This window comes from Poecilia reticulata, chromosome 11 (genome assembly GCF_904066995.2).
Source record: "Poecilia reticulata chromosome 11, P_reticulata-male-v2, whole genome shotgun sequence".
Lineage (NCBI taxonomy): Eukaryota > Metazoa > Chordata > Actinopteri > Cyprinodontiformes > Poeciliidae > Poecilia > Poecilia reticulata.
In genome coordinates, this window is record NC_088840.1 from 25,803,807 (window position 1) to 25,822,035 (window position 18,229).

An 18,229-nucleotide genomic window follows, 5' to 3' on the forward strand; every position below is an offset into this window, starting at 1 on the left:
CTATATAGAGGCAACATAATCCATTTTATTTCTCAAACGTACTGTACACTGTCACAGTCTACAACACAGTTTTAAAGGTAAATACAGAGCAAAATAAATGTATCTCATCCAAAATAAAATCTGAAAATCACACAGACTACCTGTCTAAATCCTCACAGTCTGAACAGACAGAGGCTGACCTTCTATCTATCTTTACACAGATGTTTCATCTGCAGTGTGAGGCTTTAAAGAGAAACCTTCTGTTTAATCATTTAGGATGAGCAAAACCTGAAACACTTAGATTCCAAGTGAGCACAAAATCAGATTTCATTCAATCAAAATATTTAATTTCATCCACATCAAGCAGAACATGAACAGGTAGCCCCGCATCCCCCGAGTTGATTAAAGAATGCAAACAGTTTAAATGAAGCAACCTGTGAGAAGCTGCATGGCTCAGTATAGGTTGGAACTTTCTGTCCCTTCAGCTGCTGCTGTTCAGCTCCATGTTGCTGGAATCAGAACGACATCAACTGAATCCCTTTATTTACTCTTACAGCAGGTGTTTTCTAAAATACTGAATCTTGTTTCACTCACACACCAAAACTGTAAAGGTCGAACTCACTCTTACACACACACACACACACACACACACACACTCACATATACACGATAACAGGATGTGCTCAGAGTGCATGCATGTAACAGAAATCAATTTGTTGGGACAGACAACGCAGACATGTTCCACTGCACGATGAATCCTATCAGAGAGGATAAAATGAACACACCAACAGTTACCGAGCTGAATTTTAAACCAGTAAACGGTCATATAAGTTCACCTGATCTTCTTTTGTTGGAGGCTGCGGCTGCATCAATAATTTACGAAGCAATAAATAAATCAATAAATATATCCATAAATAGTTCATCTTGATTGTAACACTTTGATATACAGTATAATTCAAGGTTCAGCAGTAATTACTTCCACTATTTACATCAGCACAATATATATAGAACTATATACTGCACACCTGCACAGTGTGCACACACACCACACACACAAATCTCCTTTGAACACATGCACACTTGAAGAAAACAAACATATGTAACAAAAGAACCACACAGATACACAGTTACTCTAGTGTTTCCCCAAAGACACTTGAATGTTTCCTTTCCCAGATAAACTTAATGGTTTATCCTGGCGATTTATTTTAATATAATAATTTTCACACATCATCAGCTGACATGTTTTTCATTTGGACAGTTAAAGGAATGGATGAAATACAAAAGGGAAGGTTTTAAGAATAATTTACTATTTCATAAGCATATTCTGTTCATTGTGTCAACAGACATAGAAGTGGAAACGTGCCTTAATAACCACGTCATGGTCATAAAACTGAAAAGCTCCGTAATGATTATTGTTGTTTATTGATTTTTAATAACAATTTGGTATGACTCAATTAAAGAATCTGTTAAAGCAAGAATGAATTGGTATCGATTATGATCATCTCATTTGGTTCACTGCCTGCGATGTTCTCACTTCCTGTCTGTGGAGAAACACTTAGAAATGGATTTACACCTGCTGAGTTTGCTCCAAAAAAGCTAAGTGCAGCGTCTCCTGTTCCCAAAATATTCCCCACATTATATTCCGACTCCAACATTCCCAACCCCATTTGTGTCGCAGGTGGAGGCATTCCATACTTTGGAGCGTCCTGAGCTGCTTGAAGAACATGCACAGAGGAATGAGGCGTTCCCAGAGCGTGTAACGGTTCCCTAAACTGGAGAGTTTCACCAGAGGGACCGGCAGCTCCAAAAGCAGAAAGAGTTACACCAGGTGCTAGGCTGGGACCAAAGGGGTTATAGTTTGGGGCTAAAGTTTCAGTGAATGCCCCTGATCTGGCTAAAGGACCAGATGTCATGCCTTTGGATGTGCCTGGGAAATGAGTGTGAGCAATAAGAGGAGGCAGGGGAAGGAGGAGGGGTGGGGTATGCAGTTTGAAGCATTCCAGAAAAGAGACACCAAAGTAGAGCAGAGAGAGGAATGAGAACATGTCGGCAGGTTACTACACACTACTATCTACAGAGGGCAACTTTACAGCAGATCATTAACGCTAACAGGTGTTACACACATCTATATGTGACAGCAAGACCACAGAGGAGGGATGGGTTGGTGCAAAATGATCACAATAAGCGTTTCCATAGAAACCCATTAACAACTGTTGGTCAATCTTAGCTTCTTTCTATTAACACTTCCTTCTGAGGTGCTTCTGAAAATCACCATGGAAACAGCAATGATTTGGTTCCCAGGAAAATGAATCATGCCTCCTTAATAATCAAGTGATCTGCAAGTAATACCCCACACAGGTTGTGTCCTTAAGGGTATTTGTGACCCAGAGTTATGCTTTTTTTCTGACCTTACCGATGGCTTGTGTTCGGGCAGCGAGCGTGTGGATGAGGGGCTGTTGTTTGGTTTTGGGGTTCGGGGCAAACAGATCGTCCACGTCAACCAGTGATGCCCCCGTGGAGCCCAAAAATGAAGCAGTCTTTCTACGGATCTCCTCTTCTTTTGATGTTCGCTTTCCTGAAATCAAATAAAGGTCCAATGCTACTCTAAAAGGTGTTTTCTTTAGGGGCCAGGTCAGAGAGGAAGAGAGAGCAAAGCGGAAGAGAAGGTTAATTGGTTAAGATTGTTAGCTGGATGACGGCTAAAGTACAGATGATGTGAGGAAAAAGTGTTGAAGGGGAAAAGGCTTCACGTGTAGAAGCTTAACTTTTGAGATGACAATCACACAATGACAGAAAAATGGTTTTACACACAAACAGCCACAAATTTTAGATTACAAAATCACAATTTGCCACGTTGCACTAGGCAGCAGAAAAAAAATTAGGCATTTCATTAGATTACTCAGAGGTACAGTGACATGATCAGAGCAAAGCACATCAGACACAATCACAGTATGCTTCATTAAATGATGGATGACAGAAACACGCATAAAAAACAGCCATATTTTACCTGCACCATCACCACTAGCATTACTTGGTGCACCCCAGGGATCGTTGCTTTTGGTTGCTCCGTCTCCAAATGGGTCGCCGGAGGGGGACACGTCTGAGGGCAGAGCTGGGGTTCCCCATGCATCATCTGATGAGACTGGAGCTGAAGCTGAATGGGAAAAAAAAAACAGAAGTACATGTTTAAAAAACAGCAACAGCAAAACCCAAGCTGAGTCCAACCTTGAAGGACAAAATATTCATTAGGATATATTAACCCAAAATAAGTGATAACGGTACACTAGTTTCCCTTCTATAAAGATTGTTCCGTATTTTGTGGGATTTCATTGAGTCAAGGTTCTATACTGAAAAACATATTCTCTTACAAAGTAACATTTTATTGTGATTTGTCAAATTTGTTACAGTATTTGTGATATTTTACTGTAAATATGTAATTGAAAGAAAATAAGTCTGAGAACAAAAACCAATTGTAGGAATTTTGCAGTGACACACTTGTATACAAGAGTTTGATTTGAAAGTAACAGAAAAAAACATTATATTAAGACTACTTAACCTCCAAATGACACAATTGAGACTAAATAAAGTTTGTAAGACAAGCATTTGATGCTAAGGTTGTTCAACAAAAGGTAAAGAAAAAACCTCAACAATAAGTGAACATGAGAGTCTCAAGTCAATGAATGAAACAAAGATCCAACACAGACAGGATGCTGTCTGAACCTTCTGACAGTAAAAAGCCTAAAATCCCTCAATGGCAAAACATAAACTTACAGTATCTTGTAACTGTGTGTGTTTTAGTTGCAGTTAAGGATAACCTGTGGGTTTTCATAAATGAGGCAGCTGTAGTGAAAGATAACACTACAGTCTGTTATCTGCAGGCTGTACAGATGACTACACCCTTTCACCCATGCTCCCAATGGAGTCATATGTGAAAGGCTTCATCTGAGAGCTAGGGGAACTTCATAATACGTAGCACAAATGTGGCTGGCACCCCAAGTGGTCAATTACCCCAGATAGTAGTTTTATAAAATTTATCCATTGATTGTGAAAGCAAAAACTGCCCACAGTGCTTGTGAATTGAGCTAAAACACACACAGCTTTAGACACACACACACATCTTCTTGTTCATAAAATACTGTGACTATGAGTAAAACCTTGAAAAAAGAAGAAGAAATATCTGACAACAGACTAATTCAAAAAACAGAGTAGGCTGTGAATGCTTCAATTTCCTCTCTAATTCAAATAGTTGCATGTTTAGTTCAGTCTGATGAGTGTGCATCCATCACTTCCTACAATATCTGTGAAGGACACACCACCTGTTCTCTTGTTGGGAACACAGGGACACAAAGCAGAGAGGGGCATGGATGTGTTTAGAAGGAGGGAGGAGGCAGAGGCACCCAGAGAAAACCAATACATCAACAGAAAGATTGTGAAGTCCGTTGTGGTTCCCAAAGACTGAAAGTGGGAAAGCACTGCCTGCTTGACAACGGATGACAGATTCGTAATTCAATTCTCCCAGTCTGCACTACTGTCCACTCAAAAGCGGATAGTAGTGCATATCTGTGAAGAACACAGATATGCACTACTATATCCCACTAGGACAGGGGCTCCTAATTCCAGTCATTGAGATCTACTATCCTGCAACTTTTTGATGTATCCATGCTTAAAAACACTTCAATCAAATATTCTCATCGATAGTCTCATCAGCATTTAATGGTTCAGGTCAGTGCTGGAAAACAAGCTGTTCATTTCATTCAGGAGTATGGGAGAAGAGAAGCGTCTAAAACTTTCAGGGTAGCAGCCGTCAGGGGCTGGACTTGGGTCAAGAGTCTAGAGTCTGTGGGCATTTCAAATGTTTGCACCGACAACAACATAAAAACTGAAGTTATATTCTTTGTAGACAATGTTCACACCACAGCATTATTCTTCCATAAGCCTCCAGTGAAGATTGGATATATCTAAGAGGAAAGCTCACGTCCAACAAAACTAAAAATAGAACAATTAAATGCTGGAATGTTCAAGACGTTTATGTCAATTCTAAGATTTATCCAGCTGCTGATCAAACTGGAAATTTAAACCTCTAAATCAGGTTCCAAGAACAGATTTAAATGTTTCTTACCAGGGGCTCCCCATGTGTCATCGTCTGGCTTGGTTGCATCTCCAAATGGGTCAGCGTCATCAAGTGGTGAAGAGACACTTGGGTCGTCCCCCCAGGGATCGGCACTCTTGGTTTCCTTTGGAACACTCGGTGCCCCCCAAGCATCAGAGCCTTTGGCAGGCGGAGAACTGGTTGGAGCTCCCCAGGTATCTGCAGTTTCTTGGGGTGAACCTGCTGCAGCGGCACTGAAGGGATCCGAAGCTGCCTCGGTTGGTGGACTACATGGCACTGTAAATGGGTGGTCTTTTGATGTTGTAGAAAACGGATCGTCCGTTGTTGGTCCACCAAAAGGATCGTTTTGAACAGGTTTGGTTGGTGATGAAAATGATGCTTTAGGTGGCGTTGTGGGACCAGTGAACGAATCAGCCTTAGATATTGTTGCTTCTACTATCGGCTCCTCTTTAGGGGGTGTTGATACTGGAGCAGTGAAAGGGTCATTTGCTGGGACACCAAAAGGATCGTCTTTTGGTGTTGTAAATGTATCGTCTTTTGAAGCTTCAAACGGATCATCTTTCGGGGAATTAAATGGATCATCTTTTGGGGTTTCTTTTACTGCACTAAATTGATCATCTTTTGGAGCATTAAATGGATCATTTTCTGGAGTACTAAATGGGTCACCATTGGGGGCTTTAAGCTGATCGTCTTTTGGTGCACTAAAAGGATCATCCTTGGGTGCGTTAAATGGATCGACCTGTGGAGCATTGAATGGATCGTCCTTTGGAGCATTAAACGGATCATCCTTTGGAGCATTAAATGGATCATCTTTTGCAGTACTGAATGGATCGTCTTTTGGAGCACTGAACGGATCTTCCTTTGGAGCATTGAACGGATCTTCCTTTGGAGCACTGAATGGATCGTCTTTTGGAGCATTGAACGGATCTTCCTCTGGAGCACTGAACGGATCTTCCTTTGGAGCACTGAATGGATCTTCCTTTGGAGCACTGAATGGATCTTCCTTTGGAGCACTGAATGGATCTTCCTTTGGAGCACTGAACGGATCTTCCTTTGGAGCACTGAATGGATCTTCCTTTGGAGCATTGAATGGATCTTCCTTTGGAGCATTGAATGGATCCCCATTGGAAGAACTGAAGGGATCTGGTTTATCTTTGGGGGCAGTGAATGGATCTTCTTTGTCTTTAGGTGCAGTGAATGGATCCTCATCAGTTTTGTCTGCCACAAATGGATCTTCACTTTTGGCTGGAGCACCCCAAGGATCTGTACTAGGTTCTTTGGGAGCTCCCCATGGATCTGATTTCACTTCCTCCTTCTTCTCCTCCTCCTCTTTCTCTCCGCCCCATGCTTCACTAGCTGCATTTTCAGCTTTTCCTGCATCCTCCCATTTAAGCTCATCTTCGCTCATCTTGGCCTAGAATAGAAAGACAGAGTACCCATCAAAATAAAGTTAGACTGTTGATCAGAAAGTTCTGTACCATTTTGTTTTGTTGAGGAATCAACTTGCTTAATTTCTTATGCTCAAGTAATCATATTTAAAATGTACAAAATTTCCCTGGCTACATCTGAGTGCATAATCTTGTTTTGTCTCACTCACTCGTCTCTCAGTCTCCTTCTTCTCTGCTTCTTGTCGAAGTCGCTCTTCTTTGCGGGCAGCAAAAGAAGCAGTCAAGTCGGCCACAGATGGAATGTTGTCTAAGCATGGAAGTCCTGAAGCTCCAGCAACAAAGACTGGTTTGTAGTTAGGATCCTTGACATTGTCTGTGGATGATGCTAGTAGGAAGAGAGAAAATAAATGATCAAAATATGCATAAGATGCCGACACAAGTAAAGGAAACAAGGGAACCAGAAAGTGTTCAGCGGTCATACTTCAAGTCCGAATGTCTTACCAGCAGAACCTTTGGATGTCTTTTCTCTGGTCTTCATAGCAAACTCTCTTTCTTCTTTCAGTTTTTCATCATCCTCCATAAGAACAAGAACAACTTTGGCCTTCTCTCTTACATTCACTCCCTGTGACAAATTTAATGATATTATTTCTTAGATGATTTGACAATTTACAGACTAGGCATGGGCCAGTTAGAGATATCAAGGTCTAGCAATGTTTTAAACAGGTAAGCAGGCAGAACTGCAAGTATTTCATTTCCTGCTTCTTTTGTGGTTCATGCAGGTGAAAGTTCCAGGGTGATGAAGTAACAGCACTGAACCTTGGCCTAAAAACAGATGGTTGTTGTTATTTAAACTAGAGGGGTACCACCTATCAATTTAAGGTGACATGGTTTACAGTTGGCAAGCAGCAATCAGGATGTACACATTATAATTCTAAATGTAATAATAAAGTGCCATGTTATCATAGCACCAATTACAATAATTTTTTACTTTGATTATCTTGGTGTCCATACCATGGCACCATGAATAATTTCACCAGAGGTTAACATACCATCATACTCTCAAATCGACTCAGGTTTGTTTAGTACTGCAAATATGGAAGAAAATGTAAAGAAAAACATATAAACATTTTCCAAAATAATATTTATCTTTAATAATCTATATTTAAAATCTGCCAAAGCAATCAAAACCGTGAATGTTTCTTCTAAAAGCTTTTACTGAGTCAATCCAATATTGTTTAACACCAGGCCTGAAGGTTCTGAAGGTAAAAGGCAATGAATATTTTAGTACCAATAATGGATACTCTTAATGCAGTTCAATAAACCCCGTACTGGCTGGGCAGAATGCTAAATGCCTGAGATGAAAACAAGCTTCACCTGATCTTTCCCATCCTTTTCCACAAAACGATATTCTGTGAGAGCTTTGACAATGTAGATGTTTTCTTTCATTTTCAGCATCACACGATCATCACCAGTCTTCAGGAGGTACTCCAACAGAGTCAGAGACTGGGAAGAAAATACAACTCAATTAACTCATTACTTTACCAAGTAAAGTTGCAGATGAGCTGGAACAGTGATGACATTTTAGCCAAACAGATGTCACAATTATGAATATATCCAAAGCTTAATTAAATATATATGGTGTTGATTAGGACTTCAAAGCACATAACAGTCCTTTAGTACTACACTACTAAGGCTTATGGAATTATTTAGATGAATAAAATAAAAAGTGCAAATAGTAGAAAGTTGGTGTTTCAAACAAAACAATTAAAAACATGTTGTCACAGCAACTCTTTCCAATGAAAGGAAGGCCCGATATTAAGTGATCCAACTGAAGAGTAGTGTTTGCAAAAATTTTAAACGTTACGTCGTCATTTATTGGTATTAATTTACAAAATGCTTCTGGAGTTAGAGCTGTTTTACCGATGTTGAAAAGAAAAAAAATCAATTGATAATGTGCTGGATTCCACATTTCAGATATTAAAAGATTAAAGCTGTCCTGTAAAAAACAGATCTCAATGCTAAACAATTACTTCTCCAAGAACAAAAAATGCTGTCAATAAAACAAATAAAATGTGTTTTAATGTGCTGTTTCTCATCATCTTCTTCACCTTGTGGATATGTCTCCAGTTCCTGTCGTCTTTCAGGCGTTTCCAGAGCATTGTCATGATCTCGCTGCAAGCCACCGCATTGTAGGTGAGATCAGAGATGTCAGCCATCTGAGAGCTGGAAGGACCCCATGGATCATTGGATGTCGCTTCTCTAACCTGCAGAAAAAGCAAAAGGAAAAGTGTAAGGGTGCTGGAAAGCAAAGGGAGGAATACTGTTGCAGCAGCTGAAAAGTAAAGAAACAATGACTTCAGCACTGTGAGAGATTTGACTGCAGTGTATCATTTTACATTGCAACTTTAAAACCCCTCAAGGTTTAGCATTATAAAGTCTGACCTTTACTGTAGAAAATCTGAATTGAATGTGTTTTTTACATGTCCTTCATCTTCAAGATTTCCACTCTAACTGGTCTTTTGTGCTCTGCTTTTGTATTTCAATTAGTTTTTGAATAGCAAGTTAGCTAGTTCACCATTTAAACAATCAAAAGTCTATGAAATGCTTGAATATGAATCTTGATTCTACCTCAATCCAAGTGACAGATTATAATAAAGAACCTGAAGTGAATACAAATTTGTAAGACTGTGAATAGATACGTTTCTGCATGCAGATGTAATATTAAGTCCTTCTGTTAACACAGAATATTATATATTAAACCGATGGACAACAACAGATCAAGAGAAGTCAAAAAGCAGAAGTTGCTTTTCGAAGAAAGAAAAGACACACAAAAAACTTGCATGCAGTACACACCTTCATGTCAGGACCAACATAATCACTAAACATTTAGAAACTGTTTGATTCAACCTGCTGACTCACATAAAAACAACCCGAAAACGTGTTTCTTTTACCTTGACCTCAGCCTCAGAGTAATTCTGGACCAGGTTCTTCAGCTGCCTTCGAAGCATTGAAGACGTCATGTTGACCAGGTGGGGAATGCGACCACCAGTCTGTTCAAGAGAAAACACATCAAGCAATGCTGGACAGATCCAATACCATGCATATTTAATCACACATATGAATAGATAACGACAGATACCTTGAGTAAATGCTGCCTCTTTTGCTGAACTGTTAGCTTAAATTGCTTGCGTGCAGGTTGTAGATCAGTGACCTTTCATCTTGCTGTTCTCTCTGCCTCCTGACTGTACTGGTTTTTGTATCAGGGAGTCAGAAACCAGATACCAGCAGCTGCAGAGATGCAACCAGTCAACATTAAAAGATGCTGCGCCAACGTTTGGACAGACCAGATAATTATGACAGTGATGCTATAAACTGGCTCCGGTGGAGCTCTTAGCTTGTTCCCTTCTGCGACAAACACAGATCCTCACCTACTGTAGGTTTGCCAACTATTTTGCTAAGCTACAAGCTAGTTAGCATGGGTGTAAGAAAGAACAAGTAAAACCCTGGCATGTTATAATAAAGCAGGATGTTAACTCTAAGCTAAAGCAGCTACACGCAGTTGCACTGACAAGAATAAAATTGAAGAATCATATTTCAGCACCTCGGAGAGCGACTCAAGACGGGGCGCTACCGTCAACATGGCTAACGGTCTACCCTTGGTGTCAAGTTTGCGGGAATTAGTTACGTATAAAATAAAATGCGAATCAAATGACTTCTTTTATGTCAAAAACAGGCACTGTTAATAGTTTAAAGAAGCGCTAAATGGTGTGGATATTTTGTAAACAAAACGAGACGTATTCTAGAAAACACTGACCAGAGATATTCAGATATCTTCGAGCAGACGACACGAAGCCACGGTTTCCGCTTCCGCTGATATCAGCACCTGTCTGTCCACGCCCCCAACCTAGCCACCCACCACCATCCCATACTGCTACCAACTATTTATTTATTAATTTATTCTTTTATTAATTTATTATTTGGATAACCGGCTTTTTTCACTCCATGACTACAATATAAGCATTAAATACTGATATCAGCTTGTTTAACGCCGAGGTGAAGTAAAGAGGTCTTCTTTATGGCAGGCCATTGTAACATATAATTAAACCGGGGAAAAATATATATATAAAAAAAAAAAAAATATATATATATATATATATATATATATATATATATATATATATATATATATATATATATATATATATATATATATATATATATATATATATATATATATATATAACCAATGTCCACTGGTTTTCACTTGCTATATGTATTTGCACGTTGTTTTTTGTTTGCTTATTTTTTGCTTGTTTTTCGTCTTATTGCTTAAGTTTAATTTTCAAGGTTCCCTGTTATGGATGCGTCATTTGCTTTCCAATACACAGTGTTATTTGTACGTTAGTTTGAACATGTTAAATGCAGCTTGAGTGAACACAAACCAAATCTGGTTCTTCTACATGGTTTATGTGTTTAGGAATGGCAATAAAGCTGAGATGATTTGAATTTATTTGAAAAGGCAAAGCATGCAACTGACAGATTTAGTCTTCTTAATTATGTTAGATATGAACTAAACACAAATGGATTGCTGATCTGCTCACCTGGCCAATGAAGAACTGAATTATGGCAATTTAAGATCCGTTCTCATAATTATATGATAACATGTCTCGCCATACTCATGAACCCGTTAGAAATGGGCTGAATAAATGACTCACGACCACGGTCCTCCCACATCAAGTACTCGGGATAAGATGGCGGCCGAGGGAGAGTACGAGTCGATCCTGTGCGTTAAACCAGATGTCAACGTTTTCCGCATCCCGCCTCGTGCTTCGAACCGCGCGTACAGGTAAGCCAACACCTGCGGGGTTGAAGCAGAACTACTGGAAGGGGTTTACTGGTGGTCGGTGAAGATCGGATCCTATACATTCACATGAACGCCAAGCCACAGAGTTCCACTAATGCATGTGAAACTGTAGTAATTCAGTTTTTCTGTTTGAAACACGTCCCCGCTGTTGGAGAGCTCCGTGTTTGGCTTGTTTGCGTGACGCGGTGTGCGGTAAAGGGTTCGGGTTATTTGTCATCATGCCGCCTGGATCAATACGGGCAGTTCGCCAGGACAGTCCCCGACACGCTCCATAGGTTGGAACTGATTGTTGGAACTGCTGACCCGGGAAATACATAGAAAACTAAATCGAAAGTCTATTTTCCTTTCATCATCACATACGGATTGCTGCGTGTCCATCACGCTGGTCACTGCATGGGCGGAATCCTGAGGGCAGAAATGGAAAGTTGGGCCCCATGCTGTTCTGAGGAGTAATGAACATTTTTAATCTGAAAAGGATGGATTTTGATTTTTGTGTTATCAGAACCTGTGCTAATTTCAACATTTCATTCTTGTTGTGCAACAAGATTGTCAAGCGAGATTATTTTTCTTGATTATATTTTTAGATAAACAATCTCATTATATATGTGAATAATCAGTCAATTTTTGACAGATCCTTAAAATTGAGCAACAATACCTAATATTATAGAAGTGCAGAATATTGATAAAATACTTTTAAGATTGAAACATAAGTAATAAAAAAAAATCATTAATTGTCACTAGCAAAAGGACCCGAGATGAAAAAGATGAATCTCGCAGCAGGATTAATACAGTAAGCGAACTCCTGAACTTGTACCAGGAGTTTCTCTCCTGAAATAAATAAATTGGACTGGAATTTAAACGAATCACCTTTTGGAAACCCTAGACGCATCCTAAACCCCCAGAGTTTAAGTAGGGTGCGTTTGTTTGTTTTTTTTGCAGTTTATCTTTCAGGAAAGTAAAATGCTCCTGGAGCTCAGTTCTACTTGGAGCTTATTGTGTGCAGTTGATCACAACAGGATGCCTTGAGTTAAGTCATTTCATCACTGCACTTTCAAGGAAAGCTGAATAAACATACTGTTAGAATGTGTAATCCCAGCAGACCTGCAGCTCTGTGACTGTTCACCACGACCGTTTGTCTGCAGGGCTGCTGACTGGAAGCTAGACGCTCCGGACTGGTCCGGTCGAATGAGAATAACGGCCAGAGGAACAGTAGCATTCATCAAACTAGAAGACAAAGTCTCAGGTTGGATATGAAGCTTATTGGTGACTTGATGTTTTCTGTCGCTCTGAGTCAGACTCCTTGGGTAGTGGAACTCCTGCTGACGCTGACATTTCCACTGAGAATGAAAACACAACTGTGTTAAGGTCACACAAACTGCATGCACATTGCACTGCTGTCATTGAAAGCGTGTACTTTTGACATTTATGCAGTTTGAAGCAAATAAGTTGTGCAGATGAAGGAGCCATTATTTCTCTACAGTTTTTAACACGTGTGCCCTGTGGTGCTGCAGGGGAACTGTTTGCCCAGGCACCTGTGAAGGAATACCCCGGCGTCGCTGTGGAAACCGTCAGCGATTCCAGCCGATATTTTGTTCTGAGGATACAGGATGACAGCGGTGAGGATGCTGTCTGTAAAAGTATTTACACCCCTTAAAGGTTTTCCCAGTTTGTCTTGTTACCACAACACATTTCTGGGCATTTAAATTCTTTTTTTTTTTTTTTTAATCAATTCAAAGTAGAGAAACTTTGTCACATGGTAGGACAATGGATGGATGGATGGTTTTCTAAAGGTAAAAGGTTTGAAATGAACTTGTTTGATTTCTGAGGAAACACTTTTAGAACCGTCTTAGGCTGCATTTCTATCTGCTTGTCTCTGATAGTGGTAGTTATGTCTCAAAATAGTTCAACCTCATTCAGATTTATCGGAGATTCTCTGTGACCATAAATGTTTAAAATTTTTACACCATGGTACTGAATCTAGGTTTAGACTTTGACTGAACGAAGTCATTCTATCATCTCTCTGGCTGCTTGTTCAGGGTTCTTTTTCCAATTTGAAGTTTTGTTTTTGTTTTTTTTTTGGTCTTCAAAAGGTTTTACTCCAGGATTTCTGCCAATAACAGCATTTGAAAATGGACAGAAAGTTACATTTTTGTCTCACCGAATCAGAGCCCATTTGTTGGGCCTTACAAGGTTTATGCAAGCATAAGACATTCATATATTTCATAAATATAGATTTTGAGTCTAATTGATTAGGTGACTTCTGAAGGCACCTGATTGCACTGGATTTTACTTTGAAGTAATGAGGAGTTAAGTAAATGCACTTGACTTTTTTGTTTATAAAATAAAATGCATATAATTTGCCTTAAGAATTGGGTTCTGCCTTTTGTCGCTTTATCAAATAAAATACAAAAAAGTCTGCTGTAATTTGATATATGTGAAAAGGCTTGGGGATTATAAGTTCTTTTTGCAATGTATTGTTGCTATTTTTATCCCACATTTCTATTTGAAACCTGTAAACAAATCCACGTTTTGTCCCATCATCTGTTGCATGCAGGCCGCAGCGCTTTCATAGGAGTTGGCTTTGGGGACCGAGGAGACGCTTTTGATTTCAACGTCGCTCTGCAGGATCATTTCAAGTAAGCAAGAAGGTTCAGTGTGCAAATATATGTTCAGCTCTTAAAGAATGTAATTTTTGTCTAAACTTCTTTCGGTTCTGATAATGTATGTTTTCACAGCTTGTTTTATTGGAAAATTCTAAGTGAAAATTCTTTGTGTTTCTGGATCTTTGTAGGTGGGTGAAACAGGAGAGTGAAATCAGTAAAAGCAACCAGCTCGGGGATTCAGGACCAAAACTGGATTTGGGTTTTAAGGAGGGACAGACAATCACACTGAATATAGGAGTAAGGAGATATCTGGATTTTCCTTAATTCCCAGATTTTTATAAAATGTTAAGTTAATGGTGAAGCCTTATTTCTGGAAAACCTACACAACTCTTTAATGAAACATAAAGACGGACTAAAAATACAAACTAATACAGTTCAATTTATAAATTAGGTATAATACTAACAGAAATGTATCTAAAATGCACAATAAATATGATCCTTGTCAAAACGTTTAATTGTTAAAATGTTTTGAAAACAAACACCAGTGAAACCAGCAATGATATTTAATATGAAATCAGTTTAGACCTTTTTTTTTTTTTTTTCAAAGTAGCATATTCAACTTCTGACCGTAAACATGCAAAAAACAAAATTTCCTCTCTTCAGCCTTTGACTTGGCTTCATCTTTGTTCCATAAACAGCAGGGTAAAAAGAGGGATAAGCCCCGTCCACAAGGCTCAGCGGGGGTTGGACTCCTGCCACCACCACCTGGAGGGAAGATAGCTCCGCCTCCTTCGTCTGGCTCTTCTAACCACAACACAGTTCCCCAGACAGCCGGCACAGCAACAAGTTAGTAGCACCATGCTGCAGCTGCACCACGGCTATATTGTACACATGAGCTCATATGAAAACTAATTGGAGAAAAAATGACTAATCTCTGTGCATCAGACCTGGGAATCATGCGCAGCTTTAACCTACATGAGTAACCCATTTTCTCAGTCGGTGTGTTAATTAGAGAATATCTGTCTTCCGGCTGCATAAAATGAATTTTAAAAAGTGTGTCATCTGTGAGCTGCATGACATGATTTTCATATTTCTTTGTCTCTTTCAGGCTGCCTCTTGGAGTTGGACAGCAGTAACTCCAACACAGTGGTTCAGTCCAATCAGAGCTCAGATCTACTCTGGGGGGACTTTTCAGCTCCAGCGAGGTAGAGCATGACTTCACTGGTGTTGGAGATTTATTCTTATCATCTGTTTATTTATGTATTAGTAATACGTTTGTTGATTTTGTCGTTTTATATTTCATTTTATGTTCTTCCTTTCAAAATTTGAGAAATTATGTATTTTTAATCTACAAAAAGAACATTTTGCTTTTATTGATGTGTCAAACACTAATCAGTTTGTGTGTTTTGGACTTCCAGTTCTGTTCCTCCTCCATCAACGACTCAAAGCTCCACAAACTGGATCCAGTTTTGAGCCGTCGCTGCTCACGTCAGATGTGATGTTTCATCTCGCTGCATTCGCGTCCATGGCTTCCTGTGAACCTCACTGAGAGCATCTCCCACACCACCACCCTCCTCAGAGCAGAGATTACAAACCCCAGTGTTCTGTTAAAGTGTGTATTCCCTCTCAAATCCTGCTGACAGCAAATGAAGCATTAATGACTTAAAGCCATGAAATTATATGAGCCATCTGCAACAATATATAAGGGCTATGTGGCAGGTGTCGCTCCTTCATGTGTTTACATCGGTTCGCCTGTAGGGGTCCCTGTGAGCAGAGCTTTCTTTTATGGACCGAGATGGATTCACATTTTGTCTGTGTGACGGCGCCCTCTGCTGGCACCAAAGAGTACTAAACGTCAACAAATACGGTTTATTAGCGCCCTTTCAAAAGTGCTGAAAATATGCAAAAAGCAAAATGGAGCTACAGAAAAATACTAATTTAAGATAAATTATATAAATATGTCTATATTCAATTAGGATTAGCTCTTATTTTTTATAAAACAAAATGTAATATTTTTTTCTTTGTACAGCAAAAAGCAATTGAGAAAAGAAAAGCTACACATAACTTTGTGTAGCTTTGCCCTTTCGGCTGAAGTTATTTCACTGGTTCTAAATCACTAAATACAAACGTAAATGCAATCACATGACCATAAAAAATGTGTATTTGAAAACCAGTGTGAAAATCAAAATATGTACTTTTAAGTCACTGGCTTTAAAAAAGTTGCTGCTCTTGTAGTTTCACAGAGGAATTAAAATTATGGTTTAGGATGCTGAATTTATTTAAAGGTGATGGTGATATTATTGGGGAGGTGTCCTCATAGATATATACAGATGCATCAGTATATGTGGGATTATTGGCTCCACAATTTTATGGTTATATAGTGAAAATTATGTGTCATTGTCTTACAGCATGTTCTGTCTACAGCAAAAACAATAGTGGTTGGAAATCATTCTTTCCATCTATACTCTGTATTTTAAAGAAGCACATAAGTTAAAATATGGAATAACCTTAAGTGAATCTGCTGCTCAAACAGAATACATAATCTCATGTAATCTGGCCAAGAGATCGGCTCAGAGAAAAACAATTTCTCCTTCAGGATATCATAGGGAGGCTCTTCTGTGGCGGTTATTGTCAAGTCATTGCTCTGCTTTTGGCATTTAATGCTTTCAGTGTCATCACTGTCACTCAATCATGAAATTTAATTTAAAGGAAGCAGTGAAAACATCTCTTCTGCTTTGATTAATGTAAGTTTAAAGAAAAAGTGGACTGGAAGTAAAATGTTTGGTTCAGATACAAACAGCTTTTTGCCTTGGACTGATGTTGTGCTGCACAATAAAACAAATAATTGCTCCTCAATTGGACTTGTACAGTTTTGATGCCTTCTGATATGTGGAAAGTTATCATAAAAACAATTTTAACAGTGAAATACTTTGAAGGCTGGACTGCAAATGTGTGAAGTGTTTTTATTTTAGGTGAAACTGTTTCCTGTGAGCTTGGACGTGCATAAAAACTGGAACGAGCCGGTGTGGTCTGGAAAATCAAACATTTTCCAGTCAGTATTCTAAAAACTCACCAGATGTGTCAACATGTCCTAGAATGAACTGAGCTGTTTGGAGATGTGAGAGGACCAGCCTGAGCACTGGAGGAAAAACTAAATGATTGTGTTGCTTCATTCTGAATGTGTTAATGGCAGCAGATGAAATGTTGATCTTTTTGCGCTAAAAGTCTTATGAATTTAGACAAAGTTTACATTAATTTATTTGAATTGTATTATTGACTGTAATTTAAAATGATCTGCATAAATATGGAAGATGTGCTGTGATCAGATCACATAAACTGTAATTGACTGGCATTGAGATATAGGACTGACTTGTTTATGTTGTCATGTGTTACGTTTACATTACTCATGTTGCCAGATCAAATATCATGTCCTTCATTTATTGCTTCTTCCATTCTGGATGTAAATTCACTAACTCTTGATTTATGACCAGTTCAACGAAAGGGAGGCAATAAAACCTTTCAAAGGAGGAAGTTTGTACTTTAACATTTTTGTACCCCGTCTCTTTTACATTGATATGTGATAGGAACACACAGACCTGACACTTTATTAGGAACACCTTGCTGCTCGCTGTTGGGTTGAACCCGCTTTTGCCTTCATAACTTCCTGTCTGCAGCAATAATTCTACTGGAGTCCTGTGTGAGTGACATCACAGGACTCCATCGTTCCTCTCCATCAGATCTCCATCTATGCTGTGTTAGATGGAGATCCGGTGACAATGGAGACTGCTGCAATACAGCAAAATTATGATGTTCAAAAAATAGTTTGAAATGAAATTTGTGCATCCAAACGGAGGAGTTTGACTCTGGTTCTGCTTTGCTGTCAATGAAGACATTTCAAATATCAAATATAAAAAGAGCAAGACAAGGCTGAATTACTGCCAGTGCGTATCAAATTAACTTTGGTAAGTGAAGCAATGTGGGGGAAAAAAACTGTCTCTGTGGCAACTTGAAGGTAAACATCTTAAGTTTGTGTCCAGGATGTGTGGGGTCTGCAGTTTCCTGATTCTAGATCTAGATCAGCTCTGATGATCCTCTCTTGGTGCATATGTTCTTTCTAAATGATTGAAACTAAGGCAGTGATGGATTATCTCTATACATTAACTTTTCAATCAAGTATAACAAGTGAATTAGTAATTAATTATATCTATACATCAGGCCTGTACTTTTTTTAACCATTTCTGTTTTGTTTCTTCAGATTGCAGATTGATTCTGTTTTCTGCCTTAA

At 39.0% G+C, this 18,229-nt stretch overlaps 2 protein-coding genes across 5 annotated transcripts; one reads left to right on the plus strand and one right to left on the minus strand.

Moving 5' to 3' along the window:
* Nucleotides 1-5: 5 nt before the first annotated feature.
* LOC103472878 (uncharacterized) lies at nt 6-11,224 on the minus strand. 4 transcript variants are annotated; one of them, XM_081612141.1, is made up of 10 exons: nt 11,079-11,224; nt 9,617-9,765; nt 9,429-9,527; nt 8,586-8,741; nt 7,852-7,980; nt 6,979-7,099; nt 6,687-6,862; nt 5,099-6,503; nt 2,987-3,133; nt 6-2,554 (listed from the first exon to the last, which is right to left on the minus strand). In XM_081612141.1, exons 3-10 carry the CDS (start codon nt 9,495-9,497, stop codon nt 2,370-2,372), a joined length of 2,388 nt encoding a protein of 795 aa, XP_081468267.1. In that variant the 5' UTR covers nt 9,498-9,527; nt 9,617-9,765; nt 11,079-11,224; the 3' UTR covers nt 6-2,369. The 4 variants fall into 4 exon arrangements, with proteins under 4 accessions (XP_081468267.1, XP_081468265.1, XP_081468266.1 ...); XM_081612139.1 differs by lacking the exon at nt 11,079-11,224 and adding an exon at nt 10,292-10,399; XM_081612140.1 differs by lacking the exon at nt 11,079-11,224 and adding an exon at nt 10,079-10,268.
* Nucleotides 11,225-11,228: 4 nt separating this feature from the next.
* necap1 (NECAP endocytosis associated 1) lies at nt 11,229-17,488 on the plus strand. Its single transcript, XM_008422714.3, has 8 exons — nt 11,229-11,323; nt 12,484-12,584; nt 12,853-12,957; nt 13,896-13,977; nt 14,133-14,241; nt 14,643-14,790; nt 15,053-15,149; nt 15,363-17,488. Exons 1-8 carry the CDS (start codon nt 11,229-11,231, stop codon nt 15,415-15,417), a joined length of 792 nt encoding a protein of 263 aa, XP_008420936.2. The 3' UTR covers nt 15,418-17,488.
* The last annotated feature ends 741 nt before the right edge of the window (nt 17,489-18,229 follow it).